General features: G+C 36.3%; 1 protein-coding gene across 4 annotated transcripts; it reads left to right on the forward strand.

Moving 5' to 3' along the window:
- Window positions 1-23937, forward strand: LOC123531294 (protein angel homolog 2-like). 4 transcript variants are annotated; one of them, XM_045312131.2, is made up of 6 exons: window positions 1-144; window positions 10396-10841; window positions 13882-14126; window positions 20102-20197; window positions 20927-20996; window positions 22172-23937. In XM_045312131.2, the coding sequence occupies exons 2-6, from the start codon at window positions 10400-10402 to the stop codon at window positions 23113-23115; spliced, it is 1797 nt and encodes a 598-aa protein (XP_045168066.2). In that variant the 5' UTR covers window positions 1-144; window positions 10396-10399; the 3' UTR covers window positions 23116-23937. The 4 variants fall into 4 exon arrangements, with proteins under 4 accessions (XP_045168066.2, XP_045168075.2, XP_045168057.2 ...); XM_045312140.2 differs by lacking the exon at window positions 1-144 and adding an exon at window positions 1992-2139; XM_045312122.2 differs by lacking the exon at window positions 1-144 and adding an exon at window positions 2396-2821.
- The last annotated feature ends 1113 nt before the right edge of the window (window positions 23938-25050 follow it).

Below are 25050 nucleotides of genomic sequence, written 5' to 3' on the forward strand. Positions count from 1 at the left end.
ATTAAATTTCGACCAATTTAAATTCTATAACAAAGGAAGTTACTCCAATTTTTATAAACTTTTCCTTCTTTCTCTACTGATAGATGTTTGGAAGCAAACTTATAAATAGAACAACAGGAAGAACTTTACTGCCATTAGTGCAAAGTACTCATTGTTTTTATTTTCCTGAAGTGTATTTCATATTTTCAGTTTGACACCATTTTTCGCGAGGTTTCGAGAAAGTTGTCTAATACATGGATAAAAAAATCTGGACAAAGTAGTTAAATATATTTTAGTTTCGTTATAGCAGCATGGCTTCAATTGTAAATGGCGGCATTATCCGGTCTTTGTCCCCTAGGGGACAATGCCCGTAACATATTGATCATGATCATTCAAGCGCTTGATTGCCCTTGACCTACCTCTAAATATATATGTGTGAAATGTCCTCAAGGGGCATTCGAAGGGATATGAGTTTCACGCAATGAACATTTGTTATCAAAATACAATCGTCATGCATTCCTAGAAGATTAACGTGTTAAATAACATTCAATGATTGCTATACGGAAAAATCACTCTTGACAGGCATCATAGTTTGTTTATCACATGTACGTGTAGTGTAATATTATATATAATCCGGTCAACGTCTTCGGGGACAAAGACCGGATTATATATATAGCGGCGAGAATTTCTGAAACAAAGTTTATAATGTTGTCTGGGACGTTGTCTCACTGTTATTGCTATTAATTCCGTAAATACACATTTTAAGTTTGTTTGAAACATGCTCGGTTGACGGAATGAAGAGCTAATATACGGCGAGGCAACGTCCCCGGGGACAAAGACCGGATTATATATATACAGTAGCATGACTAAAACAAACGTTATAATGCCTGTTGAGGGGGAAGTTTCCCCCGGAAGAGGGTTTTCTTCTGGGGGCTACCATGCTACAGAAAATGGGGCTTGGCATTCTTTTGGGGCAAGTGTCTTAAAATGCATTCAGATGGAATGAAGATCAATTAAAAGTGATTGAGGCAACTTCCCCGGGGACATTGTCACTAACGTTTATATTTAACTATTAATTCTATAAAAAACGCCATTCTTTACGATATACTGTCGGGGATGCTATCTCACTGTTATGTTGCTATTCATTCCGTGAATACACATTTTAAGTTTGTTTGAAGCATGCTTGGTTGATGGAATGAAGAGCTAATATACAGCGAGGCAACGTCCCCGGGGACGAAGACCGGATTATATATATACAGTAGCATGACTAAAACAAACGTTATAATGCCTGTTGAGGGGGAGGTTTCCCCCGGAAGAGGGTTTTCTTCGGGGGTCTCGATGCTACAACGTTTATATTGATTTATTCATTCTATAAAACACGTCATTTTTTACGAAATACTGCCGGGATGTTATCTCACTGTCATGTTGCTATCATTCCGTGAATACACATTTTATGTTTGTGTCAAACATGCTTGGTTGACGAAATGAAGAGCTAATATACGGCGAGGCAACGTCCCCGGGGACAAAGACCGGATTATATATATAGCGGCGAAAATTTCTGAAACAAAGTTTATAATGTTGTTTGGACGTTGTCTCACTGTGTTATTGCTATTCATTCCGTAAATACACATTTTAATTTTGTTTGAAACATGCTCGGTTGACGGAATGAACAGCTAATATACGGCGAGACAACGTCCCCGGGGACAAAGACCGGATTATATATATACAGTAGCATGACTAAACATATTTACGGAATGAAGGTGAATGTTATGATGCAACATCCCTTGTGAGTTTGACGGAATGAAGTGCGTTTCATAATATCATGGAAAATCGTAAAAAATGTACTCAAATAATTCAATCGATTGTATTAAATAACAAAAGGCGCATGCATACATGTTATGCATATATGTAGTAAACTGTGGTACTCATACCTTTATAGCGCCTCATTCATTGATGCGGTACTTGCCCATACCTGATAGGCTATTCTATATTTAGCTCACTTCCAAGCGCCTGTGTGACCCTGATCATTATTTGGCTGCGACAGTCATCAATTGTAAAATTTTATCGTCCCCCCGGGGACAAAGACCGGATATTGCCTAAATGGCCAGTACTTAAAACAAAGCATGAGTTAACAGACTAAAAATGCTTAGCTAAAAGAAAGTAAGCTTCAGAGATGTTTATAATTTATTATATGCGGATTTTGCCCACCATTACACATGTATTTAATTCAGTAAGAGATTCATAAATTTACTAAAGCATACCAGTCAAGTCTGACGCTTGAATCGTGATACTCACAAATTCAAGGTTTGATCACGACTTAGCGAATTTGGAGCATTTTCTCACGCTTTCTAAAAAAATCAGACCAAAAAATTTGTGGACCACTTATTTTCTCTAATTTGCCATTTGGCATCGTTATTTTAAGACAGAATGAGACAACAATAAACAGAAAACACATGTCAAGTGTCATTTGAGGTCAATGTACTGATACGTAACGGACCTCCCGAAACTGGTTCTGGCCAGTTTTTGCTTTAACCGAAGCTTCCCGAGAGAGATTGTACCAATCAAATTGATGCGTTAATTTCCGTATGACTACGAGCCAGTTACGTAAATCATCGATATTGACTGACTGGTTACTATTTATGCTATTCGTGGACGTTGTCTGAAAAGTATTAGAACCATTCGCGCACTTGACCTTGACCGACACTAAAAAAAACAACAAGAAGATGCCAGAAAAAAAGAAGAATTATTCATCAAAATATAACAACGCGTGGGAACTGGAATTTTCTTGGCTTAGAAAAGCAGACAATGGACCTAGTTTTGCTTTCTGCAAGCTATGTAGGAAGTAAGTTGTATACGCAACGGTTTTTCCGGTGCAGGTTCAAACCGAAAGTACATTTCAGATCGAAAGTAGAATATGTAGATCAGTGAGACGTTTTTGTATTAAACATTTAGGTTCATAGATACATTTCATATCATGGCTGTAATAAAAACTCAAAACAGTTTCACTGACAAAATCACATTATTTTTTTTATTTGTTTTTTAGAAAACTAAATTTTCTTGTAGATCTGTCATGAAATAAAATTAAACAAAAAAATCATGTGTTTTCCATATAGAATGTGTTAAAGCAAGGCAAAAAAGGGTGGACCTGAAATTCATATTAATGGCCTCAGAAAGCACCAGAATGCATATTTTCATGTATATTTAAAAAAAAAATTTCTTGAGGTAAAAGATCAGCCCGAAACCGATGAATATAAACTGTACTTGAATAATCAGGAATTAGAAGAAACATATGAAGAAAAACTCCTTGGAGTATATATAGATCCACATCTAAACTGGAATTGAACATACACTCAAAAAAATGTAATTCTTTACTTTTCCTTCTTCTAAGCATTAGAAAATTCCTAAATATACATTCAAGGAAACTGTTCTTCAATGCCTATATACTTCCTCATATTGATTACTGCTGTACAATTTGGGAAGCTTGTAGTCAAAGCTTGCTTGATAAAATACTTAAATTTCAAAAACGTGCTGCACATATCAATAACCTGGATCAACCATTCGATGCACCATCAGAAGAACTATTCAAGGAGCTCAACTGGATGAAATTCCATGACTGAATTGACTACAAAAAAGCAGTTTTGATGTATAAATCTTTAAATGGGTTGAGCCCTGATTATCTGAAAGTAAAGTTTACATACTCTCAAAATAAGTCATTACGATCCTTTAACAATAAATTCTTAAATGTTCCAAAACCTAATCTGGAATTATTATTCAGGACCTAAAATTTGGAATGAAATTCCCCTTCAGATTCGAACTGCAGAATCATTAATTTCCTTTAAGAAACTCTACCTGTCCTGGAAGCTCTACCTGTCCTGGAAGTTTTCTGGTGGATGTTGAATTCCTTGTAAATTCAGTATTTCGAGGGCTCAGAGCGAAACTAGTCTAAATATATATAGAAATAGAAGCAGATAGACTAGTTTCGCTCTGAGCCCTCGATTTGTGTTTTCTTAAAATAATTGCATGTTTATTTGTCATTCATGTAGTAGAATATTTTATAATGTACACTTGTATATACAATGTATTATAATATTGTTAAATGTCATGAGGCCCACATGGAAGATTGGGCACACCCAAATGTGTACTAGCCTCTCAAAATAAAGTCGTTATTATTATTATTATACACAGCGTGTCATCAACCAGGGATTAGCGATTCGACATCCATTACATGATTGTATATTCAAACGCTGCCATGTGCCTCTCGCTCATGGACTTTAATTTACACATGCGATAAACCAATGACAGCTTTGGATGTAGAATGCGTGACGTATTTTATCGGCAAAATTATTTAGCTCCGTTTTTACATATGTCATTGTTGATTGAAGTAATTTGGCGAGGAAGTTACTAGTTGTTATCGTCAAAGAAATGAAAATCACATTTTCGCGACCCTAATTTCCGAATAATTTTGGTCATTCAGAGAAAACCTAACTATGCAAATGTATTTTTAATTTTAAAACAAAATTGTCAAAATGCAAAATACAAAAACATATATATCTCTATTAGACTCTTATCTTGCATCAGAATGTTTCTTTGATTTATAAAGCACTTTTATTTGAAATATAATTCCAGGGCCTGGCCTAAGTGCTCATTCCCCACCACCAGTTAGCTGAGAAGTGACCTATACTCACCAAAGATGCACACTACTATTTTGGCAAAGGAATAATATTTTCTCAAAATTTAGACCCAGAAATGCACCAGAGGCCACCATTTCCTACCTGTATTTCATAATTTTCCAGGGGGGGGGGGGGGGCTCTCCCCTGACCCCCAGTAGAAGTTAAGAAATATTGAATGATGAAATAAACTATAAAAATGACAAATTGTTGCAACATGTGCAGTGTGTTAGAGAATACTCCCCCTGAACCTCCCCCAATGCATCACTGACTTCAATATTTTGTGTCCAAAAAAATTAGGGCCAGTGGAAACCCTGCATTCCATACCATGAATAGCTTGAAAAACTCTGACCAAACAGCATTAAGTTCCAACACACACCAACCTTTTAAACTTAAAAGGTACAATACAATAAAAGAAACAATAAAAACAAATTAAGTAATTTCTGTAAATTAGTATTTTTTATACATCCGAAGGGACGTATTATGTTATACCTCCAGTGTCCGTCTGTCCGTCCGTCCATTAGCAATTTCGTGTCAGCTCTGTAACTCTTGTACCCCTTGAAGGATTTCAGAGAAACTTGACACAAATGTTCACCACACCGAGACGACGTGCAGAACGCATGTTTCGGACGACTCGCTTCAAGGTCAAGGTCACACTTAGGGGTCAAAGGTCATATATGACTGCTTTGTGTATATTGCTCTGCATTGCAGTGCTCTTGTTTTTATTTGGCAGATCCCTTTTTTGTTCACTTACAAAAAAATTATTTTGAATTACTTCCCTTTTATATTACTATAAATAACTTATTTTGAAACTTTTTTATTATTGGCCGTAGGGAAAAACCGAGACCACTTTTCTGTTGTATAACATGGATGTTACCTCCAATTTTTAGGTGTATTTTGACAAACCTGTACCTGGTGAGGATTTTTTTGTGGACTTAGAATTTATTTTTAGCTCACCTGTCACAAAGTGACAAGGTGAGCTATTGTGACCGCTTGATGTCCGTCGTGCGTCGTGCATCAACAATTTCTAAAAAAAATCTTCCTCTTGAAAACCACTGGGCAGAATTACACCAAACTTCACAGGAATGATCCTTGGGTGGTCCCCTTTCAAAATTGTTCAAAGAATTGAATTCCATGCAGAACTCTGGTTGCCATGGCAACCGAAAGGAAAAACTTTAAAAATCTTCTTGTACAAAACCACATGGCTTAAGGCTTTGATATTTGGTATGTAGCATCATCTAGTGGTCCTCTACCAAGATTGTTCAAATTATCCCCCTAGGGTCAAATTTGGCCCCGCCCCGGGGGTCCCAAGTTTTACATAGACTTATATAGGAAAAAAAGTTTAAAAATTTTCTTGTCTGAAACCACAATACTTAGACCTTTGAAATTTAGTTTGTAGCATTGTCTTATGGTCCTCAACCAAAATTGTTCAAATTGTACCCCTTGAGTGAAAAGAGGCCCTGCCCTAGGGGTCCCAAGTTTTATATAGACTTATATAGGAAAAAGCTTTAAAAATCTTCTTGTCTGAAACCATACGACCTAGGCTTTTGATGTTTGGTATGATGCATTATCTAGTAGTCCTCTACCAAAATTGTTCAAATTATGCCCCTGGGGTTAAAAGAGGCCCCGCCCTGGGGTCACTTAGTTATTATGTGAGTTATATAGGAAAAATACTTAAAAAATCATCTGATCCTATTTCCAAGACTGTTTAATTATAATTACCTGATGACCCCAAGTAATATGATGTCACTTGATTGTGACCCTGACCTACTGACTTACTTTCTTGTTTTTTAAGATACAGCCTTGAAATTTTGATGACATACACAGTTTTGCACACAAATCGTAACTGAATTTCATTGATCATGAATGTGATTAGTACTGACTTTCTTAATATTTTATCATCAGTTTGACATTTGAAACATGTAGCTCATATTACTCAGGTGAGCGATCCAGGGTCATCATGACCCTCTTGTTATCATATAATAGTACCTTTATTGACCAAACAAATGTGCCGAATGCCAATGGTGCAAACTAGCAAGGGTGATTGGCTGTATATGACTATCAGTGACAAGCAAGTAACTCCGCCCACTAATAATGCCCTCTGGAATTTACTGAGTTAACCCGTGTGTATTCGCATGTGTTTGTAAACAATTGATTATGGAGTTAGAGCTAGCATCCCACTGCAGAAACTTGGGTCCTGATACTCTCAAACTTCATTAAACACACGTATACTGGGACCAGTTATGCTTACGGGGATGTCAAATTTGCGTTTCTGAGAACCCTGCTGAAAGCCAGTTTCTCAGACATTACTTGGCCAAATGCTTTCCAACTCGGGACATTTCTTTGCCATTTGATATTGAGCTAAGAAGTATAAAATATTTTACAGCTCTTTGATATGAGATAACCTCACAGAGCAAGTATCATACCTTTAGCTTTTATTTTGTCAAAATTATGCCCCTTTTTATTTTCCCCTTATATTTTCAGGGGGAGGGGAGAAAGGACTTATGCTGCATATACATTGTCTGTCTGTCCGTCAGTCCATCTCCAAATCTTTGTCCATATATTTAGATAACACCTGCAATTTCATGGGATTTGGCTCAAATTGAAAGAAATGTATCACTATAAAGTGAACATGTACTTAACTTCTTAACATGAATGTATCATTTTAGGAGTTATGGCCTTTTGAATGCTGTATATTAAGCAATTCTGATATAAGCCTTGATAGCCCCTCCTATTGTTTTCAAGGGTTTTAGCCCAAACATAGAAATTTATCATTATGAAGTGACCTCGGGCATATTGTCAGGACATGAATGTACCCTGCCTGATGTGGGAGTTATGGCCCTTTGAAATTTTACAGAATGCTGTATATTGCCAAGTACATATATAAAGCTTAAATAGGTGACTTCTCCAACAGATTTCAAAGGATCAGGCCCAAACTAATAATATTAAGAGAACTTCGGCACATTATCAGGACATGGCTGTTTCCTGCCTGCTTTAGGAGTAAAGGCTTTTTGAATTTTTTTATAATTTAAAGTACTGCTGAAATATTTGTCAGGAGAGCTCCTGTTAAGTTATCAAGGACTGTTTCTCGAATTGTCAAAATTATGTAGAAGTACCTTTAAATGACTTCTTCAGATGAACCACTAGATGGATTTTAATGAAACTTGGTCTATTGCATCATTGTAGGTCTCTTCTTAATTTTGTTCAAATGGGGATGCTTGGCCCCTTTTCATATTTATGAGTATACTGATATTAAAAGCTATATAGCGTGTGTAGTCTGGTATTGAAAGCTACATACCTATAGTCACTTCCAGCTTTTGAAAGGTGTACATCTTAGGTGTGCACTATAGTACAATTATGAACATTTTTGATCATTTAGACAAATAGCTCAGCAGTTGACTTCCAAGTTGATTTTGTTCCGAGTGTTTCCTGCTTCTGATTTCCTTTTCTACTCTTTGTTCAGAAGAGTCAACTTACTGACAAATGAAATGGTGAAGGTTATAACACACTAAATAGCCACCACTATATATTCTATATAAAATGACAAGTTTTCACAATGCTGCAATACACACCTAGACCCATTTTAAATTTCTTTAACTTACATTTTCTTGTAGAGCAACATTTATACTGTAAAAATATCCAAAGAAAAGTATGGGTCATGTTTGATGCAAGAAAAATATTTCTGGTCAAACGGACACACCGTAATTTTTACACTGAAATGACAATTACAATTTAGGGTAGGGGTGTATGAATAAATTTCACATGTTAAATCAGTTTGGAGTCTTTTTTCAACATGCAAATGCTACCAGTATGTCAAGTATAGGCATGCAATATGATTTCAACCAATATATAGCAATGATTTCAAGGAAAAATCCTTCTTACAGCAAAAAAAACTGAGAACTATTTGAATCCGCCATTATGCGACTACCATTTTTAGCTCGACTATTCGAAGAATAGTCTAGCTATTCTACTCACCCTGGCGTCGGCGTCGGCGTCGGCGTCGGCGTCACACCTTGGTTAAGTTTTTGCATGCAAGTACATACAGCTATCATTTAAAGGCATATAGCTTTGAAACTTATTTATTCTTTTTCTAGGTCAATTACCAACCTCACTGGGTCAAGTTCCATAACTCTAACATGTATTTTGAGCAAATTATGCCCCCTTTTGGACTTAGAAAATTCTGGTTAAAGTTTTACATGCAAGTTACTATCTCCAAAACTAATGCAGATATTGAATTGAAACTTCACATGTGTCTTCGGGGTTATAAAAACTAGTTGATAGCACCAAGTCCCATAACTCTGACCTTCATTTTGGCCAAATTATGCCCCTTTTGTACTTAGAAAATTTTGGTTAAAGTTTTGCGTGCAAGTACATACAGCTATTACTAAAAGGCATATAGATTTGAAACTTATTTTTTCTTTTTCTAGATCAATTACCTACCTCACTGGGTCAAGTCCCATAACTCTGACATGTATTTTGGCCAAATTATGCCCCCTTTTGGACTTAGAAAATTCTGGTTAAAGTTTTGCGTGCAAGTACATACAGCTATTACTAAAAGGCATATTGATTTGAAACTTATTTTTTCTTTTTCTAGATCAATTACCTACCTCACTGGGCCAAGTCCCATAACTCTGACATGTATTTTGAGCAAATTATGCCCCCTTTTGGACTTAGAAAATCCTGGTTAAAGTTTTACATGCAAGTTACTATCTCCAAAACTAATGCAGATATTAAATTGAAACTTCACATGTGTCTTCGGGGTTATAAAACTAGTTGATAGAATCAAGTCCCATAACTCTGACTTGTATTTTGGGCAAATTATGCCCCCTTTTGGACTTAGAAAATCCTGGTTAAAGTTTTGCGTGCAAGTACATACAGCTATTACCAAAAGGCATATAGCTTTGAAACTTATTTATTCTTTTTCTAGGTCAGTTACCAACCTCACTGGGTCAAGTTCCATAACTCTTAACATGTATTTTGAGCAAATTATGCCCCTTTTGGACTTAGAAAATTCTGGTTAAAGTTTTACATGCAAGTTACTATCTCCAAAACTAATGCAGATATGGAATTGAAACTTAACATGTTTCTTCGGGGTTATTAAACTAGTTGATAGCATCAAGTCCCATAACTCTGATATGCATTTTAGTCAAATTATGTCCCGTTTCGAACTTAAAACTCTTTTGATATTTAACATTTTGGGTAATAATTTCCTGCTTCTGTGACAATATTTCGAATAGTCGAGCTTGGCTGTCTTACGGACAGCTCTTGTTTGATAGGTGCTCAGGCTATTTAGTGTCTGTATGCCTGAAAGGAGGTCATCTATGAGGGGAAGCTCATCTGAGATGGCAGATGAAACAAGCTAATGTCACTGCAGCAATTAACCCTTACCCTGCTAAATTTCTATAATGAACTTGTCCCTCTTTCAACTTGGACAGTACCATTAACTGTTAAAAGGGGTGCTTACCAAAAAGATACTGACTGAATGGCAAACAGTGAAGACCATGATGAGCCTGCAGGGATGTGCAGGCTGATCTTGGTCTGCACTGGTTGCATAGGCAAAATCACTTGCCGCCAGCAGACTAAGGGTTAATGCACTGATTCGGGAGGCAGTCTCGTCGGGAGTTTGATTTAACTGTGGTCTAGTTAGTTATAAAATAGTTTTCATCTTTATTGAAAGTATGGAAAATATTAAGTATAATTTTGCTGTCATAATGTAAAATAATATATTTCTTTTCTTCTTTTAATATAGGAAAATGAAAAAGTCTGACCATTTAATGATTCCGAGATCAGTGCGTTCCAAGAAAAAAGAAGAAATAAAGCAAACTTCATGCAGAGATCAGAATACCAGGCCAAGCCATGCAATCAAGAAATCACGAAAGGACTGCCCTTCACCTACTAGAAACATTGTGCGAGAAACATTGACTGATTTAGTAAATCAAAGCTGTATTACTGAAGAAACCAGGCTGAAAAAAGTTTACATGAATGTTGCCCCAGCTAGTGTTTCTGAAGCAATTATGTTACAGCAAAATGCCCCTTATGTAGACGTTGGCCCTGTATCTTATAGTAAGAGAGTACCAGTCTACCATAGGAACAGGAAACCAGTCCAGGATACCAGTGATAGGGGACACGCAGTATACACAGGATTAGCCTGGGAACCAGATGTGTTCTCACATAGAAACACTTCTAGAATGGATGGTAAGTTGCAACAGATAGTGTGTATCTCCATTGAAACAAGAGATGTTGTGAACCTTTGTCACCATTTATCATGTTCATTTGTAAATTTTATGGTTATTTTTATATCTGAAACGTAGCTGTGTAACTTTGTTACAAGTTAGTGATACATAAGTGGAAAATTAGATAAATGGCTTTTACATAATATATTTTACAGTTTTGAACCCTGATGTAGGACAAATGTAGCCGTAAACTAGTAGATTTAGATAAAATTAATGCATTCAGACCTTAATCTTGTATTCCACATTTTGTCTGCATAATTTATTTTTAATTACAAGGTAAATAGTGTACATATACAAATGTAGTCTAATTGAAGGTGTTTATATTTCATGTAGGTCTAAAAAATTGTACTTTTTTTAGAGTATCATTAACAGTCAAATACTAAGGCCAACTTGTCAGCTATATCAGAACTCTCCATTTGCAAGTCTCTTACATTTGATGCAAATTGTAAAGAAGACCTTTTAAGACATTGACATATCTACTTTTAGTCACACCAGGAAATAGCCTGTGTTTTTTATGCCCTAGGGCATATAACAATTGAACTGTATGTCCATCTGTACAAACCAGATTAAGTACATACTCATACTCAACAATCCTTGTGGCAAGACTGTCAAACTGATCTATGTATAAATGACCTTGACCCTGATGTGACCTTCACCTTCAAACTTAAAACCTTAATAAACAACATTTTTAGTCCTATGATTTTGCGTTTTGAAAACACAGTTCCTTGTTTTTTCTAAGAGTCTGTAAAAATAACCCTGAAAACTCTTTATGGCAGCATGCTGCAACAAGGCTTAAAGGGACTAACCTACACATTTTAGACATAAATAATTTCTCTCAAAAATCTGTAAAAAGTGAGTATTCTGAGAGTGACTAGTGGTACAAACTTATTGATATAAGGTTTTTGCAAGATGTTCTTACAAATAACCAAATATATTGTGCAGATGGTAGTCAACAGTTGCAAGTTGCAACACTTTCAAAAAAATGCAGAAGATTTACATTCTTGCATTTTTACCAATATCTAACTTTTATTTCCACCCACTTATCATTTTTCAGTGTCATGTATACATTCTATGCCAAACTTAGTGGAAATGAACATGTTGAAAAATTTCACCCAAACTGTGGAAATATAACTTTAAAAGAACAAAGAATGCCTGATTATAAGTGAATTTTGTATGAAGGCCATCCTGAAACACAATCATTGAAATTTTTTTTTTAAAATTAAACCACTATTGAAAGAGATCTGGCAATTTGAAATTTAAGAAAATGGCTGATAATGGAGGTAGCAAGTTTAGTGTGATGTCATTTTTAGCTCGACTATTCGAAGAATAGTCTAAGCTATTCTACTCACCCTGGCGTCGGCGTCACACCTTGGTTTAGTTTTTGCATGCAAGTACATACAGCCATCAATTAAAGGCATATAGCTTTGAAACTTATTTTTCCTTTTTCTAGGGCAATTATCAACCTCTTGGGTCAAGACCATAACTCTGACATGTATTTGAGCAAATTATGCCACCTTTAGGACTTAGAAAATTTTGGTTAAAGTTTTACATGCAAGTTACTGTCTCCAAATACTAATGCAGATATTGATTGAAACTTCACTTGTGTCTTCGGGTTAAAACTAGTTGATAGCAGCAAGTCCATAACTCTGACTTTCATTTTGGCAATTATGCCCCCTTTTGGACTTAGAAAATTCTGGTTAAAGTTTTGCGTGCAAGTACATACAGCTATTTCTAAAAGGCATATAGATTTGAAACTTTTTTTCTTTTTCTAGATCATTACAACCTCACTGGGTCAAGACCCATAACTCGACATGTATTTTGAGCAAATTATGCCCCTTTTGGACTTAGACAATTTTGGTTAAAGTTTTATATGCAAGTTATTATCTCCAAAACTAATGCAGATATTGATTTGAAACTTCACATGTGTCTTCGGGTTAAAAACTAGTTGATAGCAGCAAGTCCCATAACTCTGACCTTCATTTTGGCCAAATATGCCCCTTTTGGACTTAGAAAATTCTGGTTAAAGTTTTGCGTGCAAGTACATACAGCTATTTCTAAAAGGCATATAGATTTTAAACTTATTTTTTCTTTTTCTAGATCAATTACCAACCTCACTGGGTCAAGTTCCATAACTCTGACATGTTTTTTGAGCAAATTATGCCCCCTTTTAGACTTAGAAAATTTTGGTTAAAGTTTTACATGCAAGTTATTATCTCCAAAATTAATGCAGATATTGATTTGAAACTTCACGTGTGTCTTCGGGGTTATAAAACTAGTTGATAGCAGCAAGTCCCATAACTCTGACCTTCATTTTGGCCAAATATGCCCCCTTTTGGACTTAGAAAATTCTGGTTAAAGTTTTGCGTGCAAGTACATACAGCTATTTCTAAAAGGCATATAGATTTGAAACTTTCTTTTTCTTTTTCTAGATCAATTACCAACCTCACTGGGTCAAGACCCATAACTCTGACATGTATTTTGGGCAAATTATGCCCCCTTTTGGACTTTGAAAATTCTGGTTAAAGTTATACATAACTTTCTCATTTTTAAGACAATGTTAAAACTTCTTTCACTTCTTTAAATGATTTAAGAAGTCCTAGCAGATAGAATTTACATTAGAAAAATGTTGCCTTTCCCTTTAAGGTCCTGCCTGTATGACTATGACCCTATAAGATTTGTAATTGTGGGGCCTCCGTGGCCGAGTGGTTAAGGTCGCTGACTTCCAATCACTTGCCCCTCACCAATGTGGGTTCGAGCTTCACTCAGGCCATTGAATTCTTCATGTGAGGAAGCCATCCAGCTGGCTTGCGGAAGGTCGGTGGTTCTACCAGGTGCCCGCTCGTGATGAAATAATGCATGGAGGGGCACCTGGGGTCTTCCTCCACCATCAAAGCTGGAAAGTCGCCATATGACCTATACCCAGGTAATTGTGTTGGTGCAACAAAAAACACAAAAAAAAGATTTGTAATTGTGATTATACAAATGTTTCTGTCTTTATTCAGATAGGCATTCAGATAGGAAGGGTTACTATCCAAGACAATGGGAGTACACTGAAGTTGGCCAGCAGTACCTGCGTCACCCTTCCTGGCACAGAGGATTTGAGTTCACTGTAATGAGTTACAATGTTTTGGCACAGAACCTGTTGGAAGACAACTACAACATGTATTACAACAGTCCACACAAAGTCTTGGATTGGAAATATCGCAAGAAGCAATTGCTGAAGGAGCTGAGATACCACAGTCCTGATGTAATATATTAAAAATTGTTGTACATTTATAACTGCTGTCTAATATTAGTATTTTTATGCCCCCAGCATCTACTGATGCGGGAGGCATAGCATATAGTGATTGTCCTGTCCATCCGTTCGTTCATCCGTCAGTCCGTACGAGGTTAACCAAATGGGACCGTTTCGTCTAGCATCAGTACCCCTTACTAGAATGACTTGATACTAATGCAGATTTGTAATCTGTGACCATTCCTCATCTTCAGACATCACCTGACCTCAGTTTGACCTTGAACTCATTTTGAACTTAGGTTGCTTTATATGGGCAATCTCTTGGTTAACCAAATGGGACCGTTTCGTCTAGCATCAATACCCCTTACAAGAATGAATTGATACTAATACAGACGTAAACTGTGACCATTCCTCATCTTCAAACATCACCTGACCTCAGTTTGACCTTGACCTCGTTTTGGACTTGGGTGCAAAATCTATTGACAAGGATGCCACTGGGGGCATCAAGCGTTTATTGAACGCAGCTCCTTGTTTCATTTTTAGCTCACCTGTCACAAAGTGACAAGGTGAGCTTTTGTGATCGCACGGTGTCCGTCGTCCGTCATCCTTCCGTGCGTGCGTCTGTGCGTCCGTCCGTAAACTTTTGCTTGTGACCACTCTAGAGGTCACATTTTTCATGGAATCTTTATGAAAGTTGGTCAGAATGTTCATCTTGATGATATCTAGGTCAAGTTCGAAACTGGGTCATGTGCCATCAAAAACTAGGTCAGTAGGTCTAAAAATAGAAAAACCTTTTGACCACTCTAGAGGCCATATTTTCTAAGATCTTATGAAATTGGTCTGAATGTTCATCTTGATGATATCTAGGTCAAGGTTGAAACTGGGTCAACTGCCCGGTCCAAAAACTAGGTCGTAGGTCTAAAATAAAAAACCTTTTGACCTCTCTAGAGGCCATATATTTCAGATCTTCATGAAAATTGGTGCAGAATGTTCACCTTGATGATATCTAGGTCAAGTTCGAAACTGGGTCACGTGCCATCAAAAACTAGGTCAGTAGGTCTAAAAATAGAAAAACCTTGTGACCTCTCTAAGGCCATATTTTCATGAGATCTTCATGAAAGTGGTCAGAATGTTCACCTTGATGATATCTAGGTCAAGTTCGAAACGGGTTCACGTGCGTCAAAAACTAGGTCAGTAGGTCAAAAATAGAAAAACGTTGTGACCTCTCTAAAGGCCAATATTTTCATGGATCTGTATGAAATTGGTCATGAATGTTCACCTTGATGATATAAGGTCAAGTTCGAAACAGGGTAAGTGCGTTCAAAAACTAGGTCAGTAGGTCAAAAATAGAAAAACCTTGTGACCTCTCTAGAGGCCATGATTTTCATGGATCTTCATGAAAATGGTCAGAATGTTCACCTTGATGATATCTAGGTCAGATTCAAAAATGGGTGAAGTGCCTTCAAAAACTAGGTCAGTAGGTCAAATAATAGAAAAACCTTGTGACCTCTGTAGAGGCCATGTTTTTCATGGGATCTGTATGAAAGTTGGTCTGAATGTTCATCTTGATGATATCTAGGTCAAATTCGAAAGTGGGTCACGTGCCATCAAAAACTAGGTCAGTAGGTCAATAAATAGAAAAACCTTTTGACCTCACTAAGGCCATACTTTTCATTGGATCTGTATGAAAATTGGTCTGAATGTTCATCTTGATATATCTAAGGTCAAGTTGAAAGAGGTCATGTCGGTTAAAAAACTAGGTCAGTAGGTCTAAAAATAGAAAAACCTTGTGACCTCTCTAGAGGCCATACTTTTGATTGGATCTCCATAAAAATTGGTCAGAATGTTCACCTTGATGATATCTAGGTCAAGTTTGAAACTGGGTCACGTGTCTTAAAAAATTAGGTCAGTAGGTCAAATAATAAAAAAACGTTGTGACCTCTCTAGAGGCCATACTTTTCATGGGGTCTGTATGAAAGTTGGTCTGAATGTTCATCTTGATGATATCTAGGTCAAGTTTGAAACTGGGTCAACTGCGGTCAAAAACTAGGTCAGTAGATCTAAAATTATTAAAATCTTTTGACCTCTCTAGAGGCCATATTTTTCAATGGATCTTCATGAAAACTGATTTGAAAGTTCACCTTGATGATATGTAGGTCAGTTTCGAAACTGGGTCACATGCGGTCAAAAAATAGGCCAGTAGGTATAAAAATAGAAAAACCTTGTGACCTCTCTAGAGGCCATATTTTTCATGAGATCTTCATGAAAATTAGGGAGAATATTCACCTTGATGATATCTAGGTAAAGTTTAAAACAGGGTCACGTACCTTCGAAAACTAGGTCAATGGGTCAAATAATAGAAAAACCTTGTGACCTCTCTAGAGACCATATTTTTCAATGGATCTTCATGAAAATTGGTCAGAATTTTTATCTTGATAATATCTAGTTCAATTTATTTTAATGAATTTTGGTCAGAATGATTGCCTTGATGAAATCTAGGTCAACTTAGAATATGGGTTATCTAGGGTCAAAAAGTAGGTCATCAGGTCAAATCAAAGAAGAACCTTGTGTATGCGATAGAGGCTATATTTTTCAATTGATCTTCATGAAATTCAGTCAGGATGATTGCCTTGATAAAATCTTGGTCAAGTTTGAATATGGGTCATCTTGGGTCAAAAATAAGGTCACTAGGTCAAATCAAAGAAAAACCTTGCGCATGCAATAGAGGCTGTATTTTTCAATTGATCTTTATGAAATTTGGTCAGAATTATTGCCTTGATAAAATCTAGGTAGAGTTTGAATATGGGTCATCTAGGGTCAAAAACTAGGTCACTAGGTCAAATAAAAGAAATACTTGTGTTTGCTCCAATTTTAATGATACTTGGTCAGAATATTTTTTTCCATGCAATCACTAGATCTATGTTTACACTGTTATGGTGTATTATGGTGTGTTTCTCAGGTGAGCGACCCAGGGCCATCTTGGCCCTCTTGTTTAGCTCACCTGAGCACTAAGTGCACAAAGGTGAGCTTTTGTGATCGCCCTGTGTGTGTCGTCCACCGTCGTCCGTCCGTCGTCAACAATTTGACTGTTAACACAAAAACTAGGTCACCAGGTCAAATCAAAGGAAAAGCTTGTTAACACTCTAGAGGTCACAATTTTGGCCCAATCTTAATGAAACTTGGTCAGAATGTTACTCTCGATAAGATCTTGGACGAGTTCGATATTGGGTCATCTGGGGTCAAAAACTAGGTCACCAGGTCAGATCAAAGGAAAAGTTTGTTAACACTCTAGAGGTCACAATTTTGGCCCAATCTTAATGAAACTTGGTCAGAATGTTACCTCAATAAAATCTTGGATGAGTTCGATATTGGGTCATCTAGGGTCAAAAACTAGGTCACCAGGTCAAATCAAAGGAAAAGCTTGTTAACACTCTAGAGGTCACAATTTTGGCCCAATCTTAATGAAACTTGGTCAGAATGTTACTCTCAATAAAATCTTGGACGAGTTCGATATTGGGTCATCTGAGGTCAAAAACTAGGTCACCAGGTCAAATCAAAGGAAAAGCTTATTAACACTCTAGAGGTCAACAATTTTGGCCTAATCTTAATGAAACTTGGTCAGAATGTTACTCTCAATAAAATCTTGGACGAGTTCAATATTGGGTCATCTGGGGTCAAAACTAGGTCACCAGGTCAAATCAAAGGAAAAGCTTTTTAACACTCTAGAGGTCACAATTTTGGCCCAATCTTAATGAAACTTGGTCAGAATATTACCCTCAATAAAATCTTGGACGAGTTCGATATTAGGTTATCTGGGGTGAAAAACTAGGTCACCAGGTCAAATCAAAGGAAAAGCTTTTTAACACTCTAGAGGCCACATTTATGACCATATCTTAATGAAACTTGGTCAGAATGTTGATCTTGATGATCTATAGGTCAAGTCCAAATCTGGATCAGGTGGGATCAAAAACTAGGTCACTAGGTCAAATCAAAGAAAAGCTTGTTAATACTCTAGAGGCCACATTTATGAATTTAGGTCAAGTTTGAATCTGGGTCTTGTGGGGTCAAAAACTAGGGCACCGGGTCAAATAAAAGGAAAAGCTAGTTAACATTTTAAGATCACATTTATGACCATACTTTTATGAAACTTGGTCAGAATGTTAATCTTGATGATCTTTAGGTCAATAGGTCAGGTGAGCGATACAGGGCCTTCATGGCTCTCTTGTTGTTGTATTCAGTTTATAAGGGTCTGCCTGATCATGAGGCCATCAAACCTGGTGTGGGTCCATTCAGCCATGCAATACTGGAGACCAGCAGTCTGCTGCTGATATCCCTTTGTTCTGCTAGAGGGAGTGGTTCACAAAAAAAAGTATTTTTTTGGATGACAAGAAAATGCCACTTATGACTGATGAAGCATCTTTTAGTTATAATTTATAAGTTATAAAAAATTAAATAGCTCCTGGTATTGGCAAATAATAGCTATGACAAGTGACCTCTTAGCATCAAAGCGTGACACCTAGCATGGCTCTGTCGATGCAGACCAAACAGATGTTGCCATGTACACTATGACAGCAACTCCTCCTGCTCAAAAAAGTTCTTGTTTGGGTTAAAAACATTCCACCTAGGTGCTTCATTGTCTAGACCTTTCAGTATTGTCTGCTAGTTGCACATTTAGGCCTCATTGGCCATATAACATGACATATTTTGTCTTCTAAATTCTGATTGGCCATTTGGTTTATATGACATGTTTAGGGACGCATACAAGGTATAATAGCCTCACAGTTAGGCAGTTAGGCGTACTCTTATACATTGAATAAAATAAAAAAAACACTAATTTTAGACAGCTACTCAAAAGTTCAAACCTGCAGTTCCGTAACCAGTAGGTGGCACTGTTTTGTTTGGTTATACTCCTTTCACTTGTATGTCGTTTTCATGTAGTAATTACAGGTGAATATATTTCAACCAAAATTAGACATGTATAGGTTTATTATTACATACCGGTACTCATTTATTTGAAGTTTCATACCGGGTGTGTGACCTCATTTGTGATGTCAGTTTTATGCAAGTCGTCATGATGATACTTTCAATTTTACTCAGGCTAATGAAATTTTTTAAAATAATCTATATAATACAGTCGAAACTCTGTATCTCAAACTCGCTTACGACCCGCCCGCTTAACTCAGTAGGTAAGGAAGTCTTCGTTATGATCGCTTGGTCGCATTGATCTTCGAGATCGGATGGTCGAAATGATTTCAGACCATCAATAAAGACATGTGTTGAAATCATAAGTCCTCCACCTCTGATTCATGTGGGGAAGTTGGCAGTTACTTGCGGAGAACAGGTTTGTACTGGTACAGAATCCAGGAAAACTGGTTAGGTTAACTGCCCGCCGTTACATGACTGAAATACTGTTGAAAAACGGCGTTAAACCCAAAACAAACAAACAAACAAACAAACTCGCTTACCTCGAAATTCCGCTTAAGTCGAAGAAATGTTCAAGTCCCGTCAAATTTCCTTCTTTATATATGTAATTCAACTTCGGTTACGTCAAAATTTGACTTACCGAGACTCCGGATGTGTCGAAAGAGATTTTCAGACCCGTCAATAAAATTCAAGTGCATTGTGAACTCGGTAAGTCGAAGTGAGAAAAATATACAATAGAATTTCACACATTTCATTTTGAATGTGGTTGGTTTTTAACAAATGTTCATGTTTATTGCCTAACAAGAAAGCTGCGATGCCGACATATCAAAGGTGCGGCGATTATCAAAAGTGAGATGATGTCATACTTATTTGCACGTGCCATAATGACAATTATTTGATGTAAACCTTAGATTTCTTTAATCAGCAGTCATTTGTTTTTGAGACGTAATAAAAATTGCTTTTAATTTAACTAATGAATTAATTAGTTTGAACAGTTGGGATATTTGATAAGGATAATAGAGGTTGTTGTTGGTGTTGTTGTTGTATACAAATTAACTTCTTAGGGGAAAGCATCATTCGTTCAAAATGTCAGATTGAATGTCAGTACCCCGGGAGAGAAACGTGGTACAAAAAGGAAGCTTGCCTCAAAAACATTTGAGGTTAGTATCATTTTTATTCTTCGAAAAACTGAAAACTTTGATAAACTCTGTACGGAATCGTTTATGTGTAAAGTACCGACAGCGTATACACGGCATCAAGGAAACAGTTTTTTTATTAAATCTTTTCGTAATGTGTACTTATTTCGTCCATATACGTCTCTCCTCATAACTCGAATTTTGGTTATCTCGAAATAAAAAACACGGTCCCTTGAAATTTGAGATACTGAGTTTTGACTGTAATTAAAAGTATAGTATGTGTAGATGATAAAAAGATAATTAGATTTATATCAAGAAATATGCACTCATTCCTTCGTGGAATGATATTGTGCTCCTAAAGTCATGCAGTATTTTCGCTGCAGAACTTGTGCATATTTCTCCATACAAGTTTAATAACCTGTTAGTATTGATAATTGTATTTCCAAAAAGGTTATTGAATATTGAAAATATTTATGAATCATAGTATTTATTAACCTTTAGCCTGCTGGCGGCAATTGATTCTGCCTTTGCGACAAGTGCAGACCAAGATCAGCCTGCACGTCCATGCAGTCTGATCATGGTCAGCACTGTTCACTATTCAGTCAGTATCTTTTTGGTATGCACCCCTTGTAACAGTAAATGGTACAGTCCAAATTGAAAGATGGACAAGTTCATTATAGAAATTTAGCAGGGTAAATGTAAAGAAGAGTTGTACATCCATTGTAAAATGAGAATGTTGTGCTTCTGTTGCAGGTTATTTGTCTGCAGGAAGTTAACTGTGATCATTATGAGAACTTCTTCTTACCTGAACTACAGAATCAAGGTGAGTGTACTACAGCCTGAACAGTACCGCACATGTAGACCTTGTGCTTGTTACTAGAATAAAACATGTATTTTTCAAATATCAGAACATAGGTTCATGTACATATCTTTTCTCACATCAAGGTTTTTTGCACTTGGAAAATTTGGCACCATGTAAATGTATTTAAATACTTTATTTAATTCTAGTGTAGAAATGGATGGTGGATACACATTTGATGATACCCGATACACAACTGATTTTGTTAAATCTTCCTGTAAAAAAGTGCCTCCTGTTGCAAGTGCTGCATTTTAGTCATTTATGTTGTGCATACTTAGACAGTCCTACATTTATGTCATCTGTATTTAGCTTTCTTAGGTAGTCCTACATTTCTGTCATTTTTGTTTAGCATACTTAAGGCAGTGCTGCATTTCTGTCATTTGTGTTTAGCATATTTAAACAGTGCTGCATTTATGTTTAGCATACTTAAGGCAGTGCTGCATTTCTGTTATTTGTGTTTAGCATATTTAAACAGTGCTGCATTTCTGTCATTTATGTTTAGCATACTTAAGGCAGTGCTGCATTTCTGTCATTTGTGTTTAGCATATTTAAACAGTGCTGCATTTATGTTTAGCATACTTAAGGCAGTGCTGCATTTCTGTTATTTGTGTTTAGCATATTTAAACAGTGCTGCATTTCTGTCATTTGTGTTTAGCATACTTAAGGCAGTGCTGCATTTCTGTCGTTTGTGTTTAACATACTTAAGACAGTGCAGTATTTCTGTCATTTGTGTTAGCATATTTAAGCAGTGCTCATTTGTGTTTAGCATATTTAAGCAGTGCTACATTTCTGTCATTTGTGTTCAGCATATTTAAGCAGTGCTGCATTTCTGTCATTTGTGTTTAGCATATTTAAGCAGTGCTGTATTTCTGTCATTTGTGTTTAGCATATTTAAGCAGTGCTGCATTTCTGTCATTTGTGTTTAGCATACTTAAGGCAGTGCTGCATTTCTGTTGTTTGTGTTTAACATACTTAAGACAGTGCTGCATTTCTGTCACTTGTGTTTAGCATGCATAGGCAGTGATATTATATCTGTGCTACATTTTTGTCTTTTGTATATAGCATACTACACAATAATGTCACAGATGAAAACTTCCTAAATTTCAGGTCAAAAATTTGTTTTCTTGTCTCTTTCTTAGGATATGATGGTGTGTACATGAAGAGAACAGGAGATAAACTGGATGGTTGTGCAACTTTCTTCAAGAAACATAAATTCACTTGTGTGCAAGTTGTTAAAGTTCCTTATTGTCACAGTAGTGGTGGTATTGTTCTAGACAGGGATAATGTTGGACTGATTGTGAGACTCAGGCCCAGAACAACATCATTGCCAGCACACAAAACTCTCACTGTAGCTAACACTCATTTGTTATTTAACCCCAGACGAGGAGATGTTAAACTTGCTCAGTTAATGGTGCTGATGGCAGAAATTGATAAATGTGCATACCTTTGGAGCCATCCTGACACATACCAGGCTATAATCATGTGTGGAGATTTTAATTCAGAACCGCACAGTGACATATATAAACTCATAGTTATGGGATATTTGCAGTATGAGGGGCTATTGGTTAGAGAGATCTCTGGACAACAGGAGGGTAAATATGGTCGTGGGACAGCTACACTAGACAAAAATTTCTTTCCCAGTGAAATTGGAATTAGTGATACCTGTCAGTATTGTAATGTTGTTCGCCAACGTGCACAACCTGACACTAATGGCGGGAACAGTGAAAATGTTGATATTCAAGTTATGGAAACTCAGGGCAGTGGCTACTTACAGCATCAACTCCGACTGATCTCAGTATATGAACACTGGTTGTCTAGACTCAATTATAGACATAGAGAAGTTACAACACATCATGGTAAGGCAGCGTGTACGGTAGATTATTTGTTTTATGGAGTTAGGTCAGGGATGACAAGGTTCTATAGAGGAGAAGTGGAGACTACAGAAGTTCAGGAAGGGCATCTGAGTCTTCTCGCACGATATGGTTTGTTGTCTAATCATGAACTGCAAGATATGGGAAGTCTACCAAATTACGCATATGGATCTGACCATCTGTCACTTATTGCTAGGTTCTTGATGACTTAATTAGGGAAGTACCTGTTGTTCAGTTAAGTCACAGTTATATTCTGTTGCAGGTTTTTTTCATGTTGGAATTAATATTTTATTGAGGCAGGAAGACTAAACACATGTATTGTTTTATTCACAAGTTCTGTATAAGGCTTAGAATATAATATTTTTTGTTTCCCCTTCTGCTACCTTCTCACAAAAATGCCCCTACCCAAAATATTTTGGCCTCGTGTTTAAGAGTTCTTTAATGGCAATATTTTCAATTTCGCTCATCCTTAATAATAAATTTGAATTATTTTTATAATAATCTTAAGTATAGATGCATATGTAATGAAAAGATTATTAGATTTGCATTGAGAAATATGCACTCGTTCTTTCGCGAAATAATATTGAGCTAAAGTCGAGCAATATTTCAACTGAAAACTCAGGCATATTTCTAGATACAAATTTAATAACCTATATTACAGAGCTGTTTATGGCTGGAAAAAAATTGTGCACGTATGCAGGAGGCACAGACTGATTTTGTATCACACATTAAAAGTTTTAAGTTAAACAGAAAGATATTTTCTGTTTGTACCAGCCTATTCCTAGCCTTTAATGACATGGGTTGCGGGAGGGGAAACAAAGTTATTTTTAAGGTTGGCCTTGCTAAAGAGGGTTTTGGTTTTTACTTTAATTTCTTTATGATTTTTCAAGAATCTTATGTTTTCAGTCAATTTTTTTCAAAAGATCTTTATAGGTGATGAATATATTTTTGAATTGTGTGTTTATAAATTTTGATTTTATGACCAAAAATGTATTTAGCCACCAAGTAGATAAAATAAATCTATTAACACATCATTTCACTATATCATATCTTATAACCTCTCCTTTTTAGGGGTTATTTATATGCTTCCCTACATATACATGGTACACCAAAGTATTACTGGGTATGTTGTAAAGATACAAAGTTACAGTAACAATAATTAAAACTGCTACGTGTTGAAATCAGTCACAGATAAGACTTAGGGTACCTTGGCTATTCACACGGTTAGGACACTAATGCTGAGTCCAGACTGTTCTACACAAGAGAGGTTGTCCTTTACTTAATTGTTCATTAATAGGAGTTCCTAAGGTACTGAATTCATGATATGGTGAGTTTAATTCCATGTTCGGGATGAACAGTTAGGGTCAACATATACTAGGATTATGAAAGGTTATAAGAAAGCTTTTGTGAAAAATTTTCAGCACCATACACTTGTCAGGAATGAACTCGGTGGATCATTCTTGTTATTATTCTAAGGACTGTTGAGAGCCATCCAACTCCTTTTTTAGCTTGACTTTTCAAAGAAAAAGTAAAGCTGTTGCACTCACCTCGGCATCACATCTGCGTCCCTGTTGGTTAAAGTTTTTGATAAAGTCAAATATCCCTGTTACTATCAAAGCTATTGACTTGAAACTTAAAATAGTTATTTACTATCAAAGTCTACACCAGGAGAAACAATCCCCAAAACTCTGTTTGAATTTTAACAGAGTTATGCCCCTTTTTAATTTAGAAGTTTTTGATAAAGTCAAATATCTCAGTTATTCTCAAAGCTTTTGACTTGAAACTTAAAATAGTTACATACTATCAAAGTCTACACCAGACATTTTTTGGTTAAAGTTTTATAAAGTTTTTTCTGGCAAAGCTCAAATTCAGAATCAAGCACTGAGAAAAGTCCAGCGTGCTGTCTTACAGATGGCTCTTGTTGAGTGTTTACATCACACTCTGATTTAAGTTTTGCTTACAAGGTCATGTTAGTAACCGTGTATGTGTTGGATTGAAACATCGCACATGTCTTCCTATCATCAAACCTTCTCACATAACCAGTTTAGATAATACTTGACTGATTTTGATAGGAATTACTGTCCCTTCTTGTTGTAAAGTTTTGCATGCAACTTTCTGTTGAGATAAATCTGAGGAAAACTACATAA

This window comes from Mercenaria mercenaria, chromosome 1 (genome assembly GCF_021730395.1).
Source record: "Mercenaria mercenaria strain notata chromosome 1, MADL_Memer_1, whole genome shotgun sequence".
In the NCBI taxonomy this organism is placed as follows: Eukaryota; Metazoa; Mollusca; class Bivalvia; order Venerida; family Veneridae; genus Mercenaria; species Mercenaria mercenaria.